The sequence below is a fragment of the Culex pipiens genome, chromosome 2, assembly GCF_016801865.2.
Source record: "Culex pipiens pallens isolate TS chromosome 2, TS_CPP_V2, whole genome shotgun sequence".
In the NCBI taxonomy this organism is placed as follows: domain Eukaryota; kingdom Metazoa; phylum Arthropoda; class Insecta; order Diptera; family Culicidae; genus Culex; species Culex pipiens.
Genome location: NC_068938.1, coordinates 61167675 through 61187753, shown reverse-complemented (window position 1 = coordinate 61187753; position 20079 = coordinate 61167675). Strand labels below are relative to the sequence as shown.

Genomic DNA, 20079 nt, shown 5'->3' with positions numbered 1-20079 from the left:
ATCGCGGCCTTCCAGGCTACTTACCACGGCAGGCCCATCTGACCTCCGTGCCCAACGCGATTCATTTTTTCTAGGAACTATTGCGGCCTTCCAGGCTATTTACCACGGCGGGCCAATCTGACCCACCGTGCCCAACGCGACAAAATTTTCCTCTAATCGCGGCCTTCCAGGCTACTTACCACGGCAGGCCCATCTGACCTCCGTGCCCAACGCGATTCATTTTTTCTAGGAACTATCGCGGCCTTCCAGGCTATTTACCACGGCGGGCCAATCTGACCCACCGTGCCCAACGCGACAAAATTTTCCTCTAATCGCGGCCTTCCAGGCTACTTACCACGGCAGGCCCATCTGACCTCCGTGCCCAACGCGATTCATTTTTTCTAGGAACTATCGCGGCCTTCCAGGCTATTTACCACGGCGGGCCAATCTGACCCACCGTGCCCAACGCGACAAAATGTTCCACTAATCGCGGCCTTCCAGGCTACTTACCACGGCAGGCCCATCTGACCTCCGTGCCCAACGCGATTCATTTTTTCTAGGAACTATCGCGGCCTTCCAGGCTATTTACCACGGTGGGCTCATCTGACCCACCGTGCCCAACGCGACAAAATGTTCCACTAATCGCGGCCTTCCAGGCTATTTCCCACGGCGGGCCCATTTGACCCACCGTGCCCTACGCGATTACATATACCAATTTACTCGCATTTCTGTCAAACACGATTTCCACTTATTACCTTCACCGCGGTGCGCCAACTTTGTCCTATTTTGCCCAGGCGTCCGCAGCACCTTTCTCGCTCGAACGCCAACTCTTCAGAAGACCTTTTAAGGAAACAAACAATATTTTGGAAAATTCCTTAAAAGAAAGCTCTTTTCCCAGACTCTCGTCAAGACCTGAAAACACTTCTGCACACTCCTTTAGACCACGCTCCGCAAAATAAAACACCTTCAAGCAGCAACTCCCTTACTCACTCAAACTAAACCTTTCACACCGTCAACCAGCAGCAGCACTTCGCCTACCCAACAAAACACACTCCGCCTGTAGAAACTAAAAAAAAATCTTCCCCGGCAGACGATTCCCCGTAGGTTCTCAAAAGTTGTAATGAATTACAACTCCGTCACGGTCGCCAATGTGTGATCCCAGATCCGTACCGGGAATCGTCTGCCGAGGAAACCGGTGCAGTCCTGCATCCGATACGGCCGAGCGTCGCACGAGGAAAGAGGACGCGAGCTAGACTTGCTTTGTCAGCTGTCACCGAACCGTTCGATGGCTGCGTCCATGCACTGTCAGTGCATGGCTGCGTCAAGTCCATCGTACGAGGGGCCTATTCGACTCGATCCAATGGAGTGCGCTCACTTACACCGCAACAGGGTGTATCACTCCACACAGAAACTATGTACGAAAACCCAGCCCAATTATTTAATCTTGAGGCTGATTCCAGTGACTGTAAAAATTAAGGGATCAAGTCACCCCAAACGCACTTTTTTAAACAATTGATTGTAAAAATAGTATGACGATAAATTTAACGTCAAATGCGTAAGGGGTTTGGAGTTGATATGTTTATCAAACAATTCATGTATAAAAAATATTTTTTGAATAATTTTTGAGTGTTTTCTATACTTATCAAAACAAAGAAAAAAGATCTCTTGGAAGTTTTTTGCAGCACTTTTTAGAAATATGTGTGTAACTCAATCTAAACATTTTTTAATTTTTTTCTTTGTTTTCTACAATGAGTTTTAGTCAATTTCGCACAACTTTCTAGAACAAAGCTAATTGTTTTACCCACATGCTGACGAGATACAGGCTTGGGATCAAGTGTCCCCGGGGATCAAGTCTCCCCACTCTCCCCTATAATTTCAACTACTAATTTCAATCCAGTTTTGAACATTGGCCAATTTAAGTACATAATAAAACGTGAATTGATCTAAGCTAAACCATTCAACAGCATTGATCCTCTCACTAAATAAAAAAAAATGTTGTTGTGGCTGTTGTCGCCGTAACTGGTCCCTTAGTCACTCGTTCTGTGGAGGCACGGCTTGTTTACGTCTAAACAGCTTTAGCAGCATTCTTTCCACAATATCGAGGGAACTGTGAGGCAACCTCAAACACACAGTGCTAGTGCACCAAAACTGCATCTTAAAGTGCATTATATATAAATGGAAGTTGTTGTTTTTTTATTCAAATCGCGTGAAAAACAACTAATAGTAGCAGGGTGGCACGTTTGCCCCAAAGTGTAAACAGTTCTATTATAATCAATTGTTTCGAGAGTGAAACGTGTTGAATTTACATTTTCTTGTTGGGGGAATGTGAGGTTATGTTTAAAAGTTTTTTATTAATTAAGGACGCACGGTAATTCACGAAACAAATTTTTGTTAAATAATTCCGTATATTTCATCAACATATAAAAATTTGGAGAGAATGTCCTAGTTAACCCCAAGTAACCTGTCTAGATTATCAATTAATTAGACATTCAGCAGCTAAGTCGTGCCAACATCCATATTTGAGCGTCTAGACGAACTCATAGATAAATATTCTAGAGCAAGTACAATTTCAACGATTTCAACCTAATCGAAAGTCTTAAATATCAATCTATGCTGCTCTACCTAAGCTAGTCGCAGCCACTGTATGGAGAAACACGTCTCGGAATGCTCTTTTTCGCACCCCTGGCCGACCAGAAGAGCTGAACCTGCGACGACGAAGCAGGAGTTCGAGAAGGTTTGCAAAATCGACGACGACGTCGAGATCGCGCCACTTTCAAGGTCTCTTCCGTCTCTTGGGAGCAGATTTTCTTGAACTTTTACAGTAGTGTAGTGCAGCCCGGTATACTATAGTAGTGCCATACTAGAATCGGGTGCTAACGGTTTTTGCTGGTGTTGAGATATTTTTTTTTATTTCTTGAATCTTTGCTAGATGGATGCTGCTTCAAAAGTGGCGCCTACACGTCGAGTGTAATTAAATTATTTACGTTTGATCGGTTGTGTGATTATGAGAGAGTATGAAGTAGAAAAATAGATTAGTAATTTTATTGGAACTAATTTGAGTAACTAATTACTTAAGATACCGTAAACTGGGGTGAATCGGGACACATGGGGCGAATTGGGACAGCATTTTTAACCATGTTGGAGCACAATATTTTGATTTTTCTGGTTGGATTCGGTTAGAACAGACTCAGGCCAACAAAATGTGTACATCCATTTCCAAATTTAAAAGCTTTAAGTGCTCTAAAAACTGCTGTCCCTATTCAGACTGTAGTCCCGATTCACCCCAGATTACGGTACTGACCAGACATAAAATGAGAATCCAGTAAATAACAAAATGTCTACTCTATAGGTTCTATTTTGATGCCGAATTCTTTTTTGAAGTTATTTTATTTTTTTAATATTTAAACAAGAGTATCGGAACTTTCGAATTTTAAGCTTATGTTTTTACATTGAAAAAAAGGGAGCTGCACATAAAAAATGTTATTTGAAATGGGAAGAACGCACGGAGAGGAGGTATTTGAAACACAACCAAAATCATTAAAAATCATAAGAAAACGTATTTAGCGTTGAGTGATCAAAGTAAGAGAAAACATTTCAAATTTTGACGTATTTCATTTAACTTATTATCTATGTGAATATTTTGCTGAACTAAAACCAATCAAATTTTGTTTAAAAAATAACGCAAATGTTATACATAAACTTAATTTCATGTTATAATGTCTGTTTCTAACAAAAGAAAATTACCAAGCATTAAGGTGACAACTCCCATCATTGCCATGATATTTCGTTATATGAAATAAATTTTGCTTCGTTTTTCATAACCTTATACTTAAGTTATGAAAATCATAATTAATCAATGATTGTAAACCAGAAAGTCAATGATTGCTTCACAAAATTATATAACTTTTAGATGAAAAATTCCTTCAAGAAGGGTACAACTGGCATAAGCTGATTAAATATGGTGCAAAAATTCGTAATTTTGTTTGTAAATACAAAGCATTTTTGAGTGATGATCATTTTTTTAATGATTGACGGCTTCACCTTAATTTGATTGATGTTTGAGAAAACCTGAAAAAATATTGCCAATAAACGTCAATCGAGCAAAAGCTTTATTTGAAGATTTCGTCTAACCCGTGGTCTAACCCCTTCTGAAATGTTTACCCAAAAAATGGGGAAAAAATATTCCTTTAATAAAAAAATAAATATAAACTACTTGAATAAGCATTTTTTCATACAATACATTTTAAAAAGCTAATTTATAACTTTTTATCAAATGGGCCTTTTATGATGTACAGTACTTATTCGGTAAGTGGAACGTATCCCAGTTACCAAATGCTGCTCGCTAATTGGGCTGAACCAAAAGTGCCGAAGGGATAATCAATGCAATATATTTTCTCAGTAAAATATTTAAAAAAAATGTTACTTAAATTCGTGTTCAGAGCCAATTTTTCAAGTTTCCTTTAATTGTGACTCCAAATTTAACAAAAACTTGATTGTTGCAGTAATTTTGGTTTGTGTTTGTTTTTTGACGTTTGTCTGCTTGAAAATTGTATTGCATATTAGAAAAATAAAATGTAAATTATTGATTTTTAGCTAATATCTTTGTTGTTTAGCTTTATCCGGTATAACATATTTTTTTAACACTTTTGATCTGAATTTTGAAAACAAGTTCCAATAAGAAAACATCTTTGTAACATGTAAAGTACACCTTTCTTGAATTAAAATTTTGTTTAATTACTGCAAAATCTAACTGATATTTTGCAATCAAATTTGAAACAATATTTGAAAGGGGCGGTATGACATTGCGCTTACGGCATTTTATTACACGTGTTTAAATGGGAAGAAAGGCCGTAAAAACAATTTCGTAACGCCCCTTTCAAATGTTGCTCCAGAAATGCAATCATAAATTTAAATTACCAGTAACCATGCGTTTCCATCATATTGCTAATGCTTTCCAGATTCAACAGATGGCGTTCTTTTTTGCAGAGTGTCATCTATTGGCAAACAGGCTGAAGCTTCGCTACACGGAAAACTAAAAATTACCTCAAAATAATTTTGTTTCACCACTTTTATGTTTTTAGTTAGTGCATCGTCAAAACTTTAGTAATGTTCGAATTTTTTTGATTGTTTAGTTTGTTTGCAGTTTTTTTTAGTTTTGTTGATTCAAATGCTTATTTTATTTTAATTACTCAAACTCAAGACTATTGATATAAATGTGAAATTATGATATAAATGTGATATTTAGAAAACAATTTTTGATAAATAAATAAAATTTTAGGTTGAGTAGTTTTTTTTTGGTTTGGGTTTCGTCTGTTTCTCAGTGTAGTTGCAGCGTCAGCTGTCACGAACCAGAAACGTCAGTCGATTTGTTGACGTTCCACATCCACAGTTCCAATCTTATTCCAAATCGGTGTTCGTTTGAGAAGTTGCATTTTTCTTTAGTTTTTTACAGAAATTTACTGTTTTAAATAGGTAAAGTTTATCGTGATTAGCACTCAATTCGAAGGACCAAAATGTTAACCTTGAAAGACAGGCAGATTAGTAAGTGTTTTGAGAAATTTCCGCTTTAATTGACTCCACTGAAATACGAACTTCCTTTTCGCAGATGCCATCAAGCAAATGCTGAACCTGAACCAGCCCCAAACGAAGGCCCTGGCGGCGGAACCCGTGTGGAAGATTCTGATTTACGACCGCATCGGGCAGGACATTATTTCGCCGCTGATTTCCATCCGGGAGTTGCGAGAGCTTGGCGTTACGTTGCATATGTAACTTAGAGTTTGTTAAGGTTTCAGAGCAAGTTACTGATACTTTTGTCTTTCAGTCAGTTACATTCCGATCGGGACTCGATTCCGGACGTGCCGGCGATCTACTTCTGTGCCCCCACGGAGGAGAACCTAGGCCGGATCGCGCAGGACTTCCAGAACGGGCTGTACGACGTGTACCATTTGAACTTTATTTCACCGATTTCAAGACAGCGATTGGAAGATTTGGCGGCAGGTGCCCTGCAGGCGGGTTGCGTGGCCAACATCCACAAGGTGTACGATCAGTACGTAAACTTTATCACCCTGGAGGACGATATGTTTGTGTTGAAGCATCAGAACAGCGATTCGTTGTCGTATTATGGTAAAGATTTTTGTGAAATTCAAGGCTTGTAGATCAGCATAAAGATGTTTTTCTTTTAGCGATCAACCGGGCGAACACGCAGGACTTTGAGATGGAGGGCATAATGGACAGTATCGTGGATAGTTTGTTCTCCGTATTTGTCACCCTCGGGAACGTCCCAATCATACGATGTCCAAAGAACAGTGCCGCCGAAATGGTCGCACGAAAGTTGGAGAAAAAGTTGCGCGAAAATCTTTGGGACGCTCGCAACAATCTGTTCCACATGGACGCCACCCAAACGGGCACCTTCAGCTTCCAACGCCCGCTGCTGATCCTCATGGATCGCAACGTGGACATGGCCACGCCCCTACATCACACGTGGACCTACCAAGCACTAGCCCACGACGTGCTGGAACTGTCCCTCAACCGCGTAATCGTAGAAGACGACGCCGAAAAGGCCGCCGCCACCGGGGCAAAATCCAAGATGAAAGCATGCGATCTGGATTCCCGGGACAAGTTCTGGAGCTCGCACAAGGGAAGTCCCTTCCCGACGGTCGCGGAAGCCATCCAGGAAGAACTCGAGCAGTACCGGTCGTCCGAGGACGAAATCAAGAAGCTCCGCACGACGATGGGCATCGAGGGCGAAATGGACGTGGCCTTTTCGATGGTGAACGACAACACGGCCAAGCTGACGAACGCCGTCAATTCGCTGCCCCAGCTGATGGAGAAGAAGCGCCTAATTGATATGCACACGAAAATAGCCACCAACATCCTTAACTTTATCAAGTCCCGGAGGTTGGATTCATTCTTCGAGCTGGAGGAGAAAATTATGTCCAAACAGGCGCTGGATCGGGCGCTGGTTGAGGTGATGAAGGATCCGGAGTTTGGGACGCCCGAGGACAAGATGCGACTGTTTATCATTTACTACATCTGCTCGAATGTGGCCGACGCCGAGTATCAGCGGTTGGAGCAGGTGCTGAAGGAGTGCGGGTGTGATCTGGCGCCGATGCCGTACGTGCAGCGGTGGAAGTGAGTACAGATTTCTTAAATAAGTTTCTTTTGTGGTAAAATTTGCTGTTTTTTGACTAAAATCCTTGATATTTTAAGACAATGAGTATGCAATAATTTTTCTTTAGCCCTGATTTGAAAGCAAATGTTTGATCTTATATCAAAACATGAAAAACTATCAAAAAACCAAAAAAGGAACTGGAGCAATATGACAAAAGGATAAATGCAAATAAAAATACTGCAATGGAAGAAGAAAAACAAAAAAAAAAGAGCGAAAAGAATTTCGTAGAATAATTGGGCTTTTTTAACTGGGCGCTCGATAACTGAGCTAATGCCCACATAGGAAGCTATTACACTACGGCAAACAAACTCGCACTTTTTTTGTGCTTGACAGTTAGCCTGTTTTTCGGTAGAAACGTCAGCCTACAAAAAAATTTACCTTGTTTGTAAAGAAGCCATTACACTACCGCAAACAAACAAACTCGCAATTTTTGACAGTTTGCCAGTTTGTCTGCTTTGTTTGTTTGCCTGGATTAGTTTGTACAAACGTCAGCCTGCATACATTTTGCCTTGTTTGCGAGTTTGGCAAACTGTCAAACACGAAAAAGTTCGAGTTTGTTTGTTTGTTTGTTTGCAGTAGTGTAATGGGCAAGGCAAGCTAGACTCTTGTTTCTATCCAGGTTTTTAAGCGAAAATGGCGTTCGAAAGGTGAACGCCCGAAATGTCAAAATCACGCAGTGGTACCAACATTACGAAGAAAGTGTGCCATGGCATGACAGCCACATTTTTTTCTAATGTTGGTGCTACTGCGCGATTTTGACATTTCGGACGTTCACCATTCGAACGCCATCTTCGATTAAAAACCTCGATCTTCTAATATCATTGATAAAAATTAATTAATGACAAATCTAATGGAATATTTTTTGCGGAATTTTCAATTTACTTTTTTTATATGATGAAATTTATAAATGATATGATAGTTTGGTAGCTCTCACTTACTAAACTTAAAAGATTATATTCTGAAAATGTACATTTAAACATTTATTCAAATTATTAAAAATCATTGAAAAGAGTAGCAAAAGGCGTAAAGCTATGTTCAATGCAAGCATATTTGTAAAACTGAAAAAGAGATAACTTTCCAAAAATCTTAAGTGTAAATTTAAAAGATTCAAAGTATGGAATTGAATAAAAATTATTTTGCTGTGCAAGAAAATTTTATACGAAGGAAAGTATGTTTTGTAAAAATGTAAAAATTTGAAAACATTTAATTAGACCAATCAAATGGAAAAGTTGTGCAAAAAGTAAGTTTATCAATACTCAGCTTTCTAACTATTGGAGTTTTTTTAATTTTTATTTGTGGTTCACATGCGGCACGCAATACTATGTCGCCTCAAAAAATCTGATTGCAAAAAATTAGGTATTGAGAAGAAGAAAAGCAACTATCTGAAAAAGGAAAATTTCAAGAAGGTCGAATAAAATTTTTATTGATTTTCAGCCAAATCAGGATTTTTCTGGTACTTTTGTACCCGACCTTCTCAGATTTCAATGAAACTTTTTAGACTTGTTATCCTAGGCCTATTTAAGCCATTTTTGTGTATATGGAGCAAATTGTTCTTAAAAATTACATTTCAGAAGGGCGCAAGTTATTTAAACATTTTTGTATTTTGCAATTTAAAAATTAATATAACTCAAAGCCATTGCATCGTATCGAAAGTGGTCAAGTAGACATACTTGTAAGAAATTGGACAGGCTTTTTGAAGAAAAAAAATACACTGAAAGAAAAATATAGCCACTTCTATTAGATTTTTTATTTTTTAAGTTTCAAAGTTAAGTTTTGAAGGTGATGTCACGATTTTTTTCCGTTTAAGATTTTTGAGGAAATAGCCTAAGATGTTTATAAAAAGGATTTTTGTATTTTTTTTAGGAGAGACATAACATCCTGCATTTTTCGTGAGTCTTTTTGTATCATCTTAGGCTATTTTCTCAAAAATCTGAAACGAAAAAAAATCGTGACATCACCTTTAAATCTAACTTTTAAACATAAAAATTTTAAAATCTCATAAAAGTAGCGTGTATTTTTCTTTCAGTTTATTTTTCAGAAAGCCCGTCCAATTTCCCACAAGTTTGTCTTTGACCACTTTTTGATACGATGCAACGGCTTTGAGTTATAGTAATTTTTAAATTACAAAAATATTTAAATAACTTACGCCCTTCTCAAATGTCATTCCCGAGTGCAACTGGCTCCATATACACAAAAATGGCTTATATAGGCCTAGCATAACATGTCTAAAAATCGGAGAGGGTCGGGTAGAAATGTACCAGAAAAAACCTGAATTGAGCTGAAATTGCTCACTTACGGAATGGTTTAGAATCATACTGACCGTGGTAGAGAAGTGTTCAAAGTACCTCAAGAAGAACTTTTCATAAAATTTTGAAATGTTTAAAAAGTTAGTTAACTATAGTTAAGAAAATGTTGATGAAAGTCATTATTTTGAACTTCTCAAAGTGTCATGATTTTCTCAATGAACATGATTTTGAATCGGAAAACGGAATGCATTTTCGGATTCTTTGGACAATTGGGTACTAAAGCCCTATGTAAATGTTTATACACAACAGTAAAAAACATGATTAAAAACCATTTCTGATCACTTTTTTTCATTTTAATGCAAAAAAATTGACAAGACTACATTTTTTCGATGGATCAACTATGGTCCCCTTGGAACGAGCTGTCAAGTAGGAACTTTTCTGTCAAGAAGGACCGCGAGGTTAATTTTTCCAAATTGATTTAAAAATCCATTTTATACTCTTTGTGGTCTTACAAAGGGTCATTGTACTCAGAAAAATAAGCTTTATCGCTGTAAACAATAATGTCTGCAATCTAAGCTTCATTTTAGGACCCAATTTTCCACTAGGAGAACTGCCGTTCTACGCATAATTGTCCCATGTTCAAAAAAGTGCAACTGAGAAAAACGCGATTGAATTTTTTTTATTGATTTCTGTATTTCTACGCATAATTGTCCCGTGGGTTCCTATATTCGCCCTATGTCCCTAATAGCCCCAGTTAGCAGTTTATCACCCTTATTTGTGATTCTCTTGCTATACAACAGGTAAACAAGACATAATGCTTAGTAAAACTAATGATTCCGTGTGAGAAAATACTTGGTGGGACAATTATGCGTAGAAGTTTAACGATAGGACAAACAGACTTGGTGTTGTTTTTAATGAGTTTCCGAACAAAGTACCAGATTTTATGTGTTTTTCTTAAAGTACACATCGAACTAAACTTAAAAAATGTCATAAAGTCAAAATCGTCCAAAACTGAAATGGGACAATTATGCGTAGAACGGCAGAGAAGGTTAAATAAGTTTGTAAATAATAAAAAATATGTGTTTTTGAAACACAATTTAAAAAAAAATCTCCAAATTTATAAGCAATTTCAGTTGAATAAGTTTCATGTAAAATGTGAAAACTTGTGATTTAGAAGCACGAATTCAGTGTAAAATGCACTATAAATCGATAATTTTATAAACAAAACTAGTTTTAACAAATTTCAGGCAAAATTCCGACTTTTTAACAATTTTACCTTAAATTTATATGTATTTTGCTTAAAAGCTTATACACTTAGTTAACTAAATATAAACATTGATTTTTTTTCTTAAAAACTATATCAGCTACTTCAGTGATGACGCATATAAATAACGTACAAATAAAGTTTGAACATCTTAAATATGATTTTAACAAGAAATACTATGACTATCAAAGTCACCCCGGAATTTGAGCTAATAATTTTTAACGTAACTATTTTTATAAACACTATTGAAAAAACATTTTTTCCAAAACTGTGCATGGACTTTGTGTGGCCTACTCCAGTACATGTTTTGAAAATAATAATCTTGAGAAAATATTCCAAAAACCAATTGAAATCCTATCAAAGTCACCCCGGTTTACGGTATCACGTTTTGTTTGGTTAATACAGCTTATCTCAGTCCCGGGTAATTGGTGGTGTCAGCCCTCGCGCTGGTTCCCATTTCTTTGTTCTTTCAGTATTAATATTTTTATATTGCAAATATCTTCTCGTTTCATACTGTTTCAGGAGCATAATGAAAAGCACGGTGACGAACCCAAACCAGTACGAGGGCAGCGGCACCAAGACGGTTTCGATGTTCTCCAAGCTGGTCACGCAGGGCTCTTCCTTCGTAATGGAGGGCGTCAAAAATTTGGTGGTCAAGCGACATGTAAGATTTAATTCTGTCTTCCCCTAAAATTGAACGTTTATGAATGTCGGGCTTTTCCTCCTCTCTAGAACCTTCCCGTGACGAAAATCACCGAACAGCTGATGGAGTGCCGGGCGGGCGGAGAACTGGACGACTATCTCTATCTCGACCCGAAGCTGTTGAAGGGAGGTGACGTGGTGCCGAAGAACCGGGCCCCGTTCCAGGACGCGATCGTGTTCATGGTCGGTGGCGGCAACTACATCGAGTACCAAAATCTGGTGGACTTTATCAAGACGAAGCAGACGGGGAACGCGAGCCGGCGGATAATCTACGGCGCGTCCACGCTGACCAACGCGAAGCAGTTCCTGAAGCAGTTGTCGCTGCTGGGGCAGGAAATTGGCGGGCCATAAGCAGAGGGGAGGACGGACTATTACAAGCTTGTTGGCCTGAGTTTTTTTTTTATAGTTAATTATGATACGAATGTAAACTTATGATTTAGAGGATGCAATAAATATTCACGCGCTATTTAATGTTCGGCAGAGAGGCATAAAACCTAAAAGCATTCAACGTCGTTCAATTGATCAGAATTCTTCGAAAAAAAATCCCTTTTCTGAATTCTTTAAAAGTGAGCGCCGCCTCGGCGTCTCCCAAACCCGCTGCAAAAGTGCAAATTAATCCACTGCACGCGATTCCACTCCCAAATTGGGACCGCACCACGTGCGGGCTCGCGCGGCGGCAAAACGGCCACAGAAGGTAGAAACTAAAAGAGAGTAAATAAAAAACGAAACGAAACACCAAGTCTTGGGATGAAAAGAGGAGAGGCAAAACTGTAACAGCATAATAATGATCAGATTGATTTGTTCTACCAAATTTGGATACGCGATTGCCCGACCGTAATTGAGCATAACCACTTTGGTGGGAGCGCCGCGCGCGTGTTTGTTCTTTTTGCTGCAATCGTACATATAAAAGATGCAACTCTGGAATATTATGCTTCCTTTTCTGGAGGGAAGGAGATGGACCACCACTGGAGCAGCTTTGACCAGTGTAAATTGAAGGTGGAGAAAAAATAAAGGGTATGAGGTAGGTCGATCTGACTGATGTGACATTGTCACAAATTATAAACGAAAGGTGATATGACCAAAATCGGCGCGCGCAGCGTAAAGTGTGAAACCGGATAAGGAAATACAACTCGTTGGCGTTGGATTGACGTTGCAACGCGTAATGATGGGAGCATAAATGGGAAGGGGAGAGTGGCAGCAAATTGAGTGCTGATGACTCAATTAGGGGAGGCTCCTTTTATAGAACTGCGAGTACTGGAACGTGATCGTTTATTGTTGGTGTTCTTGAAACATTGTAATGTACATACTTTTTCTGATCATATTTCTATTACCGGCCTTTCAGCACTTTGGCCTTAAATTGCAGCTGAAGTGTTTTTGGTTTTTTTTTCGTAATAAAAATCTCAAATTAGCAAGCAACTTTCCTTTGATGATTTCTCTTAAAATGGTGCTTTGATAGCGGAAAACTTCAAAAGTGATGAGGAATTTGTCAGAAAGCATAATGTGACGATAATGGGAATATTTCCCACAATTCGGAGCAACCACAAAATTGGAAAACATTTGTGATAGCTTGTTAACCCTCTAACGCCCATGGTTGCACCAGAGCACCACTATTTTTTCAGTTCAAATTGAAATTTCTCGAAAACTATTGAATGAAATGATCTGCTTCTTCCTGCACAGTGTTATTTAAGATGTTTACTGCATCCAATTCAAATTCCATCTAATTTGGCCAATTCTGTAAAAAATGGCAAGGAAAACCGTAAAAAATCTAAATTTTGCTCTGGGCGGGAAGAGGTAAATACAGTCCAGGCTCGATTATCCGAAGTTCGATAATCCGATTTGAACGGGACTTCGGATAATGAAATCATTATCAATTTTTTTCGTGTTTTTAACTTTTTACATAAAATTGCTAATTAAGACGTTAAACGCGTTAAAACTAGTATCGGTATTTCAGAATTTTGTTGAAAAATTAATTACGATTCAGGAGTCAATGTTTTTTTCTCCAAAATGTTTTACAAGTAAAATTTACAGCCGAGGTTGATTATGCAAATTAAACCATTGCAAATATTTTTTAACCTTATATCAAGGGTTTTTTCACGTTATCAAATTGAAATTTACCAGAAATTTCAGAGAGCATGAAAGATGTTAAAATAACTTATTAGGTCTTTGAGAAGAGTAGTCTTGAAGGAATGTACATTTCAAACTTGATTATACATTAATTTCTAACCAATTTATATAACTCGATACCAACTCAAAATCTTTTTTTAAATTTATCTGCTCTTCGAAAAAAAAACCCCGAATCGTTAAATCAGATAATCCTTAAAAATGGGCTAATTATGATTTTGTTATATTTTGAGTTCTGAACATGAAATAAACTACCGAATATTACTCAATCATGAATTCTGAGTGAAATTTGTAAAACTAACTTTTGACAGAAACTACTAAACCACTAACCACTAAACAGAACAGACGTAAATCATTGGGCATTTTAATTGAAAATCCATATGCGCAATATCTACGAAATCGGCCAATTTCGACCATTTTTTGTATTTTTTTGATTTGGCTCAAACTTTGTGGAGGCCTTCCCTATCACCTAAGAAGCCATTTTGTGTCATTGGTTCACCCACACAAATCTCCTATATAATTTGCCAACTGCTCATTCAAAAATGGTACGTAAATCTAAATATTCTTAATCTGTAACTTTTCAAGGAATTTTTGATTGATTTGGTGTCTTCGGCAAAGTTGTAGGTATTGAAGAAGATTGTTAAAAAAATAGGTACGCGGCAAAATATCTTGCCGATTTTTTAAATTACTTTTTTTTTCGCAAAAACTCAATTTCCCTAAATTTGCATTTATTGATATTGAGATTTTTTGATATGTTTTAGGGAACCAAAACCCGCATAGAAAAGTATGGTTAAACAATTGCCGCCGAGTTTTTTTTTTTAAATAATGGTGGTTTCTGGAAAAAAATAAATTTAATATAAAACATTGTTTTGACCTCATTTTTTACGTTAATTTGAATTTGCAATCAAAAAAGTACTTTACAGATTTTTTAATAAAGTGCCTCATTTTCAAAATAAAGCCACCGAATGTTTGATTTCAGTTATTTGCAGTATAGAGAAACCTCTTTTTACGCGGTGGCGTAACCGTCATCTGAGGTGAATCGGGACTACAGTCTGAATAGGGACAGCAGTGTTTTGAGCATTTAATGGTTTTAAATTTGGAAATGGATGTACACATTTTTTTGGTCTGAGTCTGTTCTATCCTAAACCAACCACAAAAATCAAAATATTGTGCTCTAAGATGGTTAAAACTGATGTCCCAATTCGCCCCATGTGTCCCAATTCACCCCAGTTGACGGTACGCTTTTTGTTTCGCAGATTTCTCTTCAACCATACAATATTTTTGCAAGCTTCAAAAAGCGTTTTGTAGATCTGAACTAAAGCTAAAAACTGATTTTGAGGTTTCACTGTACAGTGAGTCAAATATTTTTCCGTACCCCCCTGTACGGAAACTTTTTTGATGTAAAAGTACATAAAATCGACTAAAGTACCAACTGTTATAAGTAAATCGACGTGGCAGAATATCCTCTTCAAAATCCTGTCATTGAGTTGGTAAAAAACGTATTCTTAAAAAATACAAAAATTGTTTACTGAAAAAAGTTGAATATGAGGTCAAATAATTGTTTGTACTCCTAAAAAAACTACAAAATCTGATCGATTTGAGTGAATTCTTGAGATAAATATTGATGCTCTGTCAAATACAAGTACTTTAAGCTAACTTGTGACTGTTTTTAACTTCTGATAACTTTTTCTAGTAAGTTTATAAACAAAATTCGTTAAAATTTACTTGTTTAAGTAAAACTAATCAAAATATTACTTAATGAACAACTATATTAATTAAATTTTTATTTTATGTTGTAAGAGCCTCTATTGAACAAAATTCAACAAAATTTGTTCACAAAAAACATTATTTATATCTTTTTATTAACATTTTTCGACAAGAAATACTGTTTCGGAACAAAACCGTAGAACAATCTAGATTGTCTTGGAACTGGTTCGACCCCCCGGGGGGGAATTTTCTGGTGGTCAGATAGAAGACAAAAAATCCTACATTTGGCCATTTGAAGCCTCCAAATTCGTCCACTATAGCCCGATTACGAGTCCTTAGTCTTGACATTTTGCCACGTCGATTGATGTATAAAAGTTGGTACTTTAGTCGATTTTTATGTACTTTTTCATAAAAAAAAATCTGATATGTTCAGAAAATTGGCTATAAAATTTTCTAAGAGACATTGAAGATTGGACCTCTGGTTGCTGAGGTACAACGGATTAAATAAAAAGAAATAGGAAAATTGAAGTTTGCTAAGTCTAACCCAAACAACCCTTAATTTTTTAATGCCAATGGTCCGACTTTCAAGTTTAAAAATGAAACATTAGTAAAATTTTCCGATCTTTTCGAAAACAATATTTACAAAATGTTTGAATTAAGATTAACATTTCAAAAGGGTCAAACATTCAATAATTTAACCATACTTCTCCATGGCATAGCAAAACTCAAATTTATGTTAAAGTAAGAAAATATAAAAAATAGCAAGAACAATATTTTGTTCATGATACAATTATCCAAAGTTGAAAGTATTTACTTCAACTTTCAATTGCTTTTATTTTTTTTAATATTTTTATTTTGTCATTCGAATGATATCAAAGTTTTTTTCTTCGAAATAAATATTTTCGCTATTTTCCATAGCCTAAGACAAACGACACAATGCATTCCTCGTACCAGCCGAGACTTTTCGGTTCCAAATTTTACCCAGACCGATGCATGCGCATACCAGGAGGCGGATCGCTGCGGTAGTTCCCGAACAAAAAATAATCCCGCTCCGATCGGGCGGTCGTGGTTGGCCCTCCTGCATGACCAGACCACCGTATTCCCAGGGACCTCCACACACGCAGTTAACAACGTAATGATAAAGTAAAATAAGAGACCAGAAAACCATCCAAACACGTTAATAAGATGATGTTGTATGTTTTTCTTCGTCTAAACGACGTGGCTGCGGCTGCTTCTATGGTGGCAAAGGGCCAAGGTTCGGTCCCCGTTCTCCTCCAGAAGGCTCCCCCTTCTCGTGGTGGTCATCATGGTTTTGGTTTTTTTTTCTTTTAATTTTGTAGCATAAATGTTTCGTAGCCGCTGGTTAAAATTATTCCCGAGAAAATTTTCGGGAGGTCCTACATAATATCTGCGCACTCTGTCTTAATAGGTCCCTTCCTCCCTGCACTAACCTTCCCCGTAACATTCCCTACCCATTCTTTCCGCTACCGTGGGCTTGCATGTGAAAATTGTACCGAAAAAGGTAAATAAAACGCGCGGTGTGAGTCCGAAATGAATCCCCGCTCTAGTCAGAATTGATATCGTTTGAAAAGAGCGTAATTTTTTATTATGAACCTTTTAAAAATTTCGAGAAAGTTTTTATTATTTAAATTACTGTAAATTTGTATGTTGTTAAAGAAACAATGCAGAATCTCGAAAGAACATAAAACTAAATTAAAAAAATAGATTTCCAAAACTCTTCATATCTTTCATTTTAAATACTTGGTCAGAAAACAACCGCGAGAGAACGGCGAGTGTGGTCCCGTTTCCAGGTTCCATGAGAAGTTTGGACCCCGAAGTGGATGCGGGTTCCCGTAAATATTCAAATTACCTGGAAGGGCTCGAGCGCACAGGATGAGAATGGAAAATGACCGTGTTATTGGTTTTATATTAGCAGATAAATTATGGATACATCATCGCAATGGCCGTAATGAAGACGGCAGATATTTAGCGTGTAAGTGGGTGATAAATTTTAGCTGGAATTAGGTGGTAAAATGTTCTGGTAACATTCTTATGCATAATAACAATACGTCTCGCAGAATAATAGAATTTAAAGTAGCGTGTGCATCATTGATCAATCTCTTGCGCTAAGAGTCCTTTAATTCTCCTTCAGTATCAGCATTTGGCCACACACGAACTTTTGCCATGCTACTAAACTGTTCCCCCCTTTCCTGGACACTCCAGCATCTACATAAAATCCGCAATCCATTCCGGTAGGAATTCCGCTGTCTCTACATTACCCGTTGGGAAAGAAATACAAAAAGCAGAGCTTTTGTGTGTTCTTCTCCCTTCCAGAAGGTGAAATTAATTGCTACCATCGATCGTCTCAGTCCCCCTCTTAGCCCCATCACCCTGGAAAAGTTAACTTTGGAGACTTTGGAGCTTGAAGCGATGAAACAAAAAAAGTTCTCTTCCACTCCACTCCTCGCAACATATTTCGCCCGGGGTTGGATGATCACGGTATGTTTGCATAACGATATACCGCGCAAGGAGCATTGAGAGAGACTTTACGACGGGCGAACACGCCATCCAGTCTGCTGGGCATAGTCCCTCTACTTCTGGGGGAGATCTGACCAAGTTAAGGGAGATTTGGAAAAAATAAGGGAGATCTTGTAGTTTAAGAGGCAGTATTTGTAAATATTGCTCGGTTTGCTCTAGAGGTCGTATCGAGGTGCTCCGATTTGGATGAAACTTTCAGCGTTTGTTTGTCTGTACGTAAGATGAACTCATGCCAAATATGAGCCCTCTACGACAAAGGGAAGTGGGGTAAAACGGGCTTTGAAGTTTGAGGTCCAAAAAACATAAATTTGTATTGAAAAAATTGCCATTTAGAATGAATTAAAATACTTTTTAACAATTTGATGGATTAGGGGTAAAACAGGTTTTCGCCTACTTGATACAGCATTTGAAGTATTGATCATAAAGTAAATAAGATCTATTTCTTTTTTTCAAAAATGTTTTATTTAATTATTTTTTAAATCAAAATTACAACTCCAATACTTCTAACTATGAAATTGTCTACGTGAAATTGTCTGAGGATTCCGAATATGATAAAATTGAGACTAAAAAGTGCCGTCTTCTTGGCCTACAGGGCAAAAACTAACGTTGTAAAATGTTTGTTCTAGAAAAATTTAAAATCTATGAGAAAAACTGCGATTGGCCAAAAAGTTAATACCGTAGGCTTATAGTCCATGAAATTCCCTATCTTTTGACCTATAGGAGTAAGGGTGTTGGAGGTTGTTGCAAAAAGATATTGGGGTTTAAAAAAAATCAATTTTTAACAGTAATTTGAAAAAGCAATGAGAAAAAGTTACACCAATCCTTGATGTCTATAGCACATTTTGAAGGGCTTCAAAAGACCTTTTGAATGCATCTCTAAGAGAGTTGAAATTGATGAAGTTTTACGGAAATGCGAGCAATTTTAAGATTTTTTATGTTTTTTGGACCTCAAACTTCAAAGCCCGTTTCACCCCACTTCCCTTTGTCGTAGAGGGCTCATATTTGGCATGAGTTCATGTACAGACAAACAAACGCTGAAAGTTTCATCCAAATCGGAGCACCTCGATACGACCTGTTACACATAGGTGAAAAACCCGCTCTTAAGTTTAATTTGAAGCATTTTTGCCAGACTTTTCGATTATAAAGTATTTCAAATGATATCAATTTACCCAACAATAAAAAAATATTGAGAAAATTGTTTGTATAGTTTTTAATTGCGCAAAAGGGCATAATATTGAATGTTTGGCCTTTTTGAAATGTTAATGTTTTTTTTTTCATTTTTTTTAAAAGAATCTTTTTGCGAAAAGATCGGAAAATTTCACGAATGTTTCATTTTCTTACGTTGAAAATCGGACCATCAGTTGCTGAGACATCGGAATTAGAAAATTGTCTAATTTCAAATCATATTTTTTTCAAAAATTCTAAATCAACAAAATACCAATTTTGAAAAGTTGAGTTTTTTTTACAAAAAGTTTAAAAAATTTAAAAAATCGGCAAGATTTTTGTGGGCCTTTTTTTCTGAATGGTCCTCATCAATACCTACAACTTTGCCGAAAGACACCAGAAGAAGAAAGAAAATTCCTTGGAAAGTTACAGATTTTCGAATATTTACGTACCATTTTGCTATGAACAACTGCCAAAATTGTATGGAGATTTTTATAGGTGAACGAATGCGCAGTGGGAAAAAAGGGCCCTAAAAATTACCACAACATGATTTCGCGCAAACCATCGATTGCTATACACCAAAAGCTTCGTTTTTGCACCAGGAACAATAGGTATTGCAGAATATTATTGAATTCCTCTGAAAATGTGAATTGGCTTTCTTTGAAAATCAAAAATTTTATTGATTATGTATAAAAAACGCAACACGAGTGTTTTGATTAACAAACAAATTGATTGGTTTAAACCAACTTTCGTTATAACAATCGAATCAAATTGTTCGCTCTACAGCATTGCCTTGGCGTTTCAGAGATTCCTACTCGAAACTAGCTGTCCGAAGGTTTGATTGTTGAGGCAATTGCAATTCTCTTTTTACACCTAAGCTTCCATCCCTTGTGTATTGACAACCGGAGTGTCGACTGTAATAAAATGTATTTTCTACAAGTCGTCGCTGTCGTGCTAACTTGTCGTATGTCGATTTTGGGCCAGATTGAGTTAAGGACGCCATTTTGTGCAGCTCATAATGCCTCAGTTTTTGACCTTTACAGATCCCCAAAATTCGATTTCAATCCTGAGATAAAAATGCCTGGTGGTGCGTTCACGGAGCGCAAAATACCGTTATAATGGAAAAAAAGCAATCCGAGATTTTGGTGTCCATCGATTCCTTACACCATAACGCACCTCTGAGCAAA

The 20079-nt window shown here is 37.3% G+C and overlaps 2 protein-coding genes across 2 annotated transcripts in view; one reads left to right on the top strand and one right to left on the bottom strand.

Moving 5' to 3' along the window:
* Window positions 1-20079, bottom strand: part of LOC120420604 (proteasome maturation protein) — a 308647-nt gene that overhangs the window by 190647 nt on the left and 97921 nt on the right. The gene's annotated exons all lie outside the window — the stretch shown is intronic.
* LOC120420618 (protein sly1 homolog) lies at window positions 5355-11865 on the top strand. Its single transcript, XM_039583691.2, has 6 exons — window positions 5355-5520; window positions 5585-5744; window positions 5801-6102; window positions 6162-7110; window positions 11183-11324; window positions 11393-11865. The coding sequence occupies exons 1-6, from the start codon at window positions 5493-5495 to the stop codon at window positions 11711-11713; spliced, it is 1902 nt and encodes a 633-aa protein (XP_039439625.1). The 5' UTR covers window positions 5355-5492; the 3' UTR covers window positions 11714-11865.